This window comes from Sebastes umbrosus, chromosome 11 (assembly GCF_015220745.1).
Source record: "Sebastes umbrosus isolate fSebUmb1 chromosome 11, fSebUmb1.pri, whole genome shotgun sequence".
Classification (NCBI taxonomy): domain Eukaryota; kingdom Metazoa; phylum Chordata; class Actinopteri; order Perciformes; family Sebastidae; genus Sebastes; species Sebastes umbrosus.
The window spans coordinates 27,822,497-27,830,922 of NC_051279.1; the positions used below are offsets into that span (position 1 = coordinate 27,822,497).

The 8,426-nt window shown below is 39.4% G+C and overlaps 1 protein-coding gene across 2 annotated transcripts; it reads left to right on the forward strand.

The window, feature by feature from the left end:
• The first annotated feature begins 181 nt into the window (after window positions 1-181).
• Window positions 182-6,562, forward strand: fbxo43 (F-box protein 43). Of its 2 annotated transcripts, XM_037785566.1 has the most exons (6): window positions 182-533; window positions 1,734-2,570; window positions 2,696-3,445; window positions 4,222-4,324; window positions 5,535-5,729; window positions 5,920-6,562. In XM_037785566.1, the coding sequence occupies exons 2-6, from the start codon at window positions 1,792-1,794 to the stop codon at window positions 6,166-6,168; spliced, it is 2,076 nt and encodes a 691-aa protein (XP_037641494.1). In that variant the 5' UTR covers window positions 182-533; window positions 1,734-1,791; the 3' UTR covers window positions 6,169-6,562. The 2 variants fall into 2 exon arrangements, with proteins under 2 accessions (XP_037641494.1, XP_037641495.1); XM_037785567.1 differs by lacking the exon at window positions 182-533 and having other exon boundaries at window positions 1,705-2,570.
• The last annotated feature ends 1,864 nt before the right edge of the window (window positions 6,563-8,426 follow it).

The window sequence follows — 8,426 nt, forward strand, 5'->3', positions numbered from 1 at the left end:
TAGTGTTGAGAGGTACGTGTTTTTTGTTATAATTCTATGTCTAATATATAATGTTTTGTTTGTAATTGACGTCATAGTTAACTAGCGTTAGTTCTATATGTGTGGGAAGGTTACCTAGCAGTGGTTGTAGGAGGCTAACGTAGTTACGGTGATAACTTGTTAGTTTGTCACATTGTTTTCTCTAAGAACACTTTAATTGCAATATGCTGGAAGGTTATTATGGATGTTTGTGTCCCCGGGGTCCACTATCAGTTAGTCCGGGTTAGTTTCTGGTTTCGGCGGTTCCAGCTCGCTTTAGAGCGGCAGCACAGAGAGCTAGCAACGTGGGATTCAAACTGGAAACACGCCCTCTCATCATAGCAACGCTGATGAAACAGCTGAGAGCGTTTAGTGTTCAACCAGCTCACTTTCTTTGACCATTTGTGCTTAACAAACTGCTGCCTACAGTATAAACGCTGACTTGGATACTTTCGACATTTATCACTTCATCTCTTTTCACTAAGTGAGTCCAACATGACAACCCATAATATACGGTAAGACCTCGCAAACACAGGCAACATTTAAACTAGCCTACCTAGCATTAATTAATAGCATGAATTAACTACTCCGTTAACAGACAGGCACAGTTCATGCTCCTCAGTGGTCCTTACGAAAAAATAATACACTTTGGGTTTATTTTATGAAGTAAATTCAAGTATATTTCCCCGAAGTGTAGGCCTACTTTCTGTAGTAAGTATACTAATATCAATGTACTAGATAGATAGATAGATAGATAGATAGTAACTTTATTGATCCAGAGGGAAACTCAAGTTTCCAGCAAGACAGTTCCATAGTGCAAAACATGTAAGTAAAAAGGCAGTAAAAAAGTTAGTAGTGCAAAGTACAAAAAAATATACCAGATATAAAAATACAAGGAGATGAAGAAAACTGTTAAAACTGAATATAGTGCAGGGTAACAGCTGCGATACACGACTATTAAAAAAGTGAATATAGTGCAGAAGAGACTGTTAAAAATGAATATAGTGCAGGGTAACTCCAGTAGCTTAGTCTATGAAAGTATACTAGTAGTATACTTGTAAGTGTACTAATTCAATACTTCTTGGGACTAAATTGGCCCACTTTTTAGTTAATACAAGTATACTTTTAAGTGTACTTTGAGTGTAAGAACAGTAAACTTTGCATACACAACTAGTTTACATCTAAGTTGTATTTTGTACTACAACTATACTATGAACTAAACTACAAGTGAATACTGTTAGTTTGATAGTTATATACTTGTAGCCCACTTTTTAGTTTATGAAAGTACACTTTGTATACTTTAACTTATAGTACCTAGCCAATGATTTATGTATCTTGCTCCTTTTGCCATTTGACTTGATGTTTTGTGATGATAAAAAAAAAATTCTAACATGCCTCCACAGTGAACGGAGAATCCAAAAACGTAGAAAAATCTTGATGAATTGAAGTGAATTCATATCAAATGATTTGTTTACAAACTCTCACACACTTTAGTAGGCAAGAATACTTAATTATACTTTTCTTAAGTATATCTCGATCAAAAGATTACGTACAAGTATAACCCAAGTAGACTTAAGTATATCTCTGATAAGTACATAAAAAGTAAATTGAAAGTATACTCTTATTTTAAGTTTAAAGTAAGTATACTAATGGCACACTTGAATAACTTCTATTTGGTAAGGGTAGGTTCGCTCACCTCTTTTTGTTGTCTGCAGGTCAGCTGACAACATCCCCACTTGGTGAACTGGACAAGAAGTGCACGCAGGAGGAAAAATGCAGTGCACTCCTGAATCAAATGTCTACCATGCGAGCCGCAAAGGCCAGCACTGTTATGAAGACTGCGCTGACAGTGGATACTCAGGTTTATTCCACAGCCCGCAGAGCATCTCTGGTGTTGACTCCTGTCGGTCCCCAGTAGAATTCAGTGAAACACCTAAAGAGAACCTTCGGCTTTCTGTCACACCCAAGGAGAGGACCAGAGAACCAGTGGGCAAAGACTCCAGGGGAACACAGCGGCCATCAGCAGTTAGCTGGTGTGAAACTCCTAAAGTGTACAAAAGAGATGCCTCGTTGCGACACCGGCTTCTCACGTGCAAACCTGCCACAGAGGTCAAAGCTGACAACACGAGATCACCATGCACCAGAAGGACTGAATCTGCTATCGTTGTCCGGTCTGAACACTGGCTCAATGCGTCGTTTGACTCTCTAGACACTGTGGTGGGAGCTTTCGCATTAAGCACTCTAAAGTTGGAGCAGGATCTTCCGCTATCTGGTCGGAAACGTCGTCTCCTCTTCGCGAGGACCTCGACTCTTGAAGATGGTAAACTCAACTCTGGTAACCTTTCCAGTTTTGAAAGAAGTGCTTCATTCTCAGATGCAGATTTCAGTGAGAGCATTTCTGCCTCCGATCATACTGATATTGAGGCTCCATGCTTTATCAAATCATCTAAGGAAAGCTCTCAATCACCGGTCAGCAGTGTGACAAATAACCTACATGAAAGCTCAAGTGTCTTGCGCACACCGTCATCCTCACATACACCCAAATATATCAGGTAGGTGCTTTTTTTTTTTTAGACACTTGGAATTTTGTTGTAAATTTTCCCAGCTCAATAAAGGAATGTTCCCTACATTAATCATAAAACATGCCTCTATTAACCGCCTTCTAACCCTGTAACAGGTCTGTGTGTGAAGACAGTGGTTTTAGTTCCCTGGCGCTTGATAAATCCCAAGACTCCTCGGTGGATCATGACGGCTCATTCCTGGAGCTGCTGCTCTCCAAAGGAAACTGTGAAACCCCAAATGTGGCAGAGGCAAAGCGGTGCTCCCGTTTGCAGCGTCAGCACAGGCTTTCTACACTTAAAGAAGGGGGCTCTCAGTCTGAGGAAGACCCGGCGGAGAGACAGCACGAACATCTTCATCAGTGCCACAGCAGTTCTAAAGAGGATGAGGTTTTTGCTGATGGTGCCACCCCTCGCAGTGCCCTTTCTGCTAAATGTGGTAATAGCATGACCTCTGATAGTTTGACCTCTGCAAAACAAGACGATGCCACCCCTCTAAGAGCAAATACAACCAAGTCAGAGAGCATGACACCTTTTAGCACCGCTCCTGCTAATTCATATGTAACTCCTCTCAGGACAACCCCAGTCAACCTCTCTCTGACTCCAGCTTTGCAGCTGGTTCACGCTATGTGCCAACAGAAAGCCCACATGTTTGATGGCCAAAGTCCAAGCTTAAAGGAGCAGCTGAAGTCCACAGCAGCCCTGGCCAAGACCCCGGTGACGTTCAGGACCACCATGCCATTGGCAGGGCTGATCGGCAGGAAGATGGGCCTGAGGAAGGTGGACATACTCACAGAGCTGAAGAAGAGGAACCTCAGGCACGTCCTGGGTGTCATCCTCAGCCACCTGACCCCTAAGAGCATCTACATGTAAGGCGTTCATGTTTTCAACAAATTTATCAGTCATTACTCACATACAAAGTAAAATCTCGGCACACCTTACATTACAAAGGTTAAGTAGTTAGTTCCCAATTTGTCATTCAATAAACTCATGATTACTTGTGACGGCACCTTCGATAAATTTATGAATATGTAGAATTCATACAGTATGTCATGGATGCTTAGACCAAAGTACAGGACTTGCTTTTTGTCTTTTTATTAAATTAATCGTGATTATTACTAAAAATGTGAGGCTTAACGAACAGTCAAGGACACAGCCACTATTAAAGGTGCAATGAGGGCTAAAAATATTGGTAAGAGATGCACCGATCCAACTTTTTCCATACTGATACCGGCCGACAGAGTACCGATGCAATACCAGTGTTTAATTAATAAGCTGTTTGCCTCACTGTGACTGGGATCATTCTTTTATGTGTAAGGCAACATCAGACTTGACTTAAACATTGCTTTTCTCACTTTGTAAATCAAAATGTAGCAAGTAAATACATAGATATAAATTTACTGAACTACTTACTGAACAACTTGTTAAAAAAATCGAAACCTTTTTAATGCAGCAAGATATTGGTCAAAACTTGCGCATTAATTAAAATTACAGTATATAATGTATATAAACATAGAATTGAATTGAACAGATCGGCCTCCCGATCCAGCTATTTGAGTCAGTATTGGCCCGATATTCGATCGGGTATCCGTATCGGTGCATCCCTAATATTGGTCTCATGCATGCATTTGTTTGTGTTGGGCAGGTGTGGTCAGGTGTGCAAGAGATGGAACGAAATCATCCAACAAGACAAGCGAGCTAGTTTTAAGAGAAGAAGCCACCTGAGTGAAGTGGAGGCTGCTCTCGAGGTAAGACATATTAGCCACTATTGCTGATGGCTGGCCAATAACAAACCAGTCTCTTATCAATATACAGGTATTACATAGGGCAGTGGTTCCCAACCCATTTTCCTTGAAACCCCAAATTACGTACAAATCCTCGAACAAAATCCTAAATTTGAATAAGGTGATTCAGTGTATTATGTATAGTATGTATGTATGTATGTATGTATAGTATAGTATAATTCTAATGAGTTAGTGTTTTTTTATTAAATCAACTTTCCTTAAAGGTCCCATATTGTAAAAAGTGAAATTTTCAAGTCTTTTATATTATAAAGCAGGTTTAAATGCTATATAAATACTGTTAAACTATCCAAACGCTCAATATACAGAGAAACACACACAGACTGTATTCAGAAATTGTGCGTTTGAAACAAGCCGTTAGGATTTCTGTCCATTTACACGGCTTTAAACATAAACATTCTAAATGTGTCCCAGTTTATTTCCTGTTGCAGTGTATGTGAATAACATGACAGGAAGTAAACATGGACCCAAACTGTTGCCTAGCAATGCAATTCCGTTGCAATTCCGTTGAAATTTGCTAAAACAGAGCGTTTCAGACAGACGGTGAATACAGGTATATTCAGGCAGACAATGTGAGGAAAATAATGTTTTTTGAACATTACAGCATGTAAACATGTTCTAGTAGAAACACAAAATACAAGTTTGAACCTGAAAATGAGCACGATATGGGACCTTTAATGAATAGAGCTCGTCAGTTTCGTCAACATAAATGAAGTGATGACGTCTTGACGGATTTGCCAAATTATTTTGTAACTTAATTAATTTACCATAATAAAAATATATATATATATATAGGTGTGTGTATATTTGTGTGTATATATATATATATACAACCTCAACAGACAAATCCTGTTGTACCCCCTGTTATCTTTGGCCCCCCCTGATAGGGGCCTGGATCCCAGGTTGGGAACCACTGACATAGGGCACTGTGGCTTTTGTTGTCTTCCTCAAGCACATATTTTCTATCTGCTTGCAACGGAACAACATGTACTATGACATTGATGGTTAGCTGTGTAAAAAAAAAAAAAAAAAAGTCATCTCATAGAGAGAGCACAACAACAGTTTTCTGTCCGATCTGATTCAGTGTAAAGTAACATTTTAACGATTGTTTCACTGTCATCCAGCTTGTAAATATAACTGTGCTGTTGTCTTATAGCATGGTGGTGCTGTCCATGTCCCTGACGCAGAGACCAGACTTGCTGTGTTTAAGAGGTCGGCCCTCAAGACGGTTCAGGCCCAGTCTAGGACGTCCAGCTTCTGCACCCCGCAGTCAGGAAATAGCACTTTAACCCCATCACAGCACAGCGCCTTGAATTCAGGCAGCAGCCACAAACGGGAGAAATTTCTAGAGGTGAGTTTTAAAATGCCTTAAATAGATTATACTGTATGTAATGTTTGTATATAATATATATTGTTTTGATTGCTGTTCAGTGGAGGCTGAGTGGGGTTTCAAATTTATCTTACTGAGCGAACTGCTGAGGAAAGTTCACGTAACATTAACATTAACTTCAAGCCTTTTTTTTAAATTTTTTTTTTTATAGGTTGCCAAAACCCTCTTCAACGACGAGTGCCTCAGGTCTTGCCCTCGATGTCAGCATCCCGCAAGGTGTCACTCAGTGAAACAGGAGGGTGTGTGCACCAGAGCCGACTGTGCTTTCCAGTTTTGCACAGCCTGCTTGTGTGCTTTCCACGGCTCTAGAGAGTGTGGCAGCCGGTCTGTAGGCCGCCGCAAGAAGGACACACTTCTTCCTGGAAGCGTTCAAAGCAAGCGAAACGTTAGGAGACTATGAGCAGAAAGTGAACTGTATTCCTGTTTGCTATGCCGAGGTCACTTGAGCATTTTTTTTCTGCCTAATAGTGACAACGAGGCTTAGCAGCAAGGAACCTGATTTGTAGCCAGTACATGAGAGCAACTTCTGTACCTATCAATGTGTCTTTGTGCATTGTTTTTGTGTCTTTTTAGTGTATTTTCACACTTTTTTTCAACACAGTTCTTACTTGTGTGTTTTAATTATGAATGTGAAGGAAGTCTCACCAGCAGAACAATGATTTTAGTTTGCTGTTGATGTGCTTTTCCATGCACATTGATCAATTGTATGGAATGTTTTTTTTGGAAGTTTTTGGTTTTCAACTTTTACCAATGTGTTTTCAGAGCAGTTTTAAATAAATTAGATTTTTTTTACATATGTGTCTCATTTGTAAAATAATTGGTAATTTTGGACTAAGTCTCCATTGTAAGCTGTACCAATTTGTCAGTGTCTGGCGCCATCTAGTGGTATGACCTTACCTTGTCCTAACTGCAACAACGTCATTCTCCCATTTAACCTTTTTTTTTTTTTTTTGTACTACATGTAAGTAATTCTTGATGATAACAATAATTTACTTCTGTGAATACTTAAGAATACGTATTTTTTTGGGGCTCAAACTGTAAGAAGAAACACTAACTTTCTATTTGTTTCTCTGGTCTTCTCTAGTTAAACTTTTACCGCCCCCTGTGTTTTGAAAATGAGTCCACTTCCATAGCAACCTGCAGTGTATCTGTAATTACACTGAGAGGTTTGTGGCTGGTCGAATGCTCAAATGTGACTGTCTGGCTCGACTTTCTGGGGAGCCGGTTTGAAAATACTGTACAGGCATTTGTAATTTTTGAAGTGAACAATGTGTGGAGTAATTTCAACAGGTAAGAGCAGAACTTTTAAGAAATTTAATTTCACTTTTTGGAGCTTTGGTAACAGAAGTTTTACTTTATCTTTTAAGAATTTCCCCATCTTACTGCTGGCAATTTTGTGAGTATTTTGATTATTGATATTTTGTAACTTTGTCAGTCTTAATTTCTATGCTTTGCCTCTCTTAGTGGATTCTCCTTGGTGTAATAATATTTTATTTATCTCCATGCAGGAGCACTCTCTGGCCTCGGATGATGTGTTGGCTCACTTCTTCAATGATTTCTTAAGTCTGCCGGTAAAGTCATCCTGAGGTATAGATGTAGCCTATTATTTTTTGACAAAACTCTTATACCCTTGCGTCTTTTTCTAGTCTTTCCCAGAGGCATTGCTGTACAACCAGGAGACGGGGCAGTTTGAGGTAGTGAATGGGGCAGCTGAGTTTGTCTCCAGGAGAATCAGATCAGTTCTACAGCGCAGCAAATCACAACTCCTTACTGGTGACCCCACAGCGCTGGCCAGAGCCCCTCCAGTAGACAACCATTACACTATCTATGTAAGTAGTGAATGATTCCTTTATGTGGAAATCAATAGTTGGATATATTTGAAAATGAGCAGAAAGTCTGCAATGTATATTTAGAGGGTTGACCTGAGGAATCTGTCTCCCTGACCTTTTGCAGTGCCTGGACAGAGAGCAAGGAATTCAGTGGATCATTAAAGAAAGGTTGCCCTTTTTCCTTCAAAGTGATTGCTACAATGAATACAGGTAGTACAAGTGTTGTCTGATTTGTTTTTTTGGACCTACTACATGTACAAAACAAATGTCCCTCTTATATTTTGCATTGATTTAGATACTACTTATGCTGCTTACATCATGGTATTACTATAACATGTTTTTATATTATTCCTCAACTTAGAGTTCAGTGTATCTAATAGCTCATGCAGTTTCTTTCTTGCTGACATTACTGTCGATACTTAGCTCTGCTATAACCTGAAAAATACCGGCTTACTAACCTAGATTTTGAAGATGATTTGCTTCAGTCAGCTGTGACTTAATCACATATTATGATCTTCGTCATTTCATATAGAGCTGCAACGATTAAGCGATTGGTTGTGAACTATTAAATTAATAGCCAACTATTTTTATAATTGATTAATCACTTTGAGTAATTGTTTAACACTCTGAGACCCACAATAGACCAGTTTTTGTCTTTTATGGGGGGTACAGGGGTTCTTTAGGGGGAGATAGCAGGTCAACAGTAGATTTCACATAGAAGTGGTGTACATCACCTAAAAGCTCTGAACCTAAAGATTAATCTGAAGTGCAGCTCAGCACTGTGTGTCAAATTGTTCTGGACATTAATCAGAAATAAACTTGAATTAAT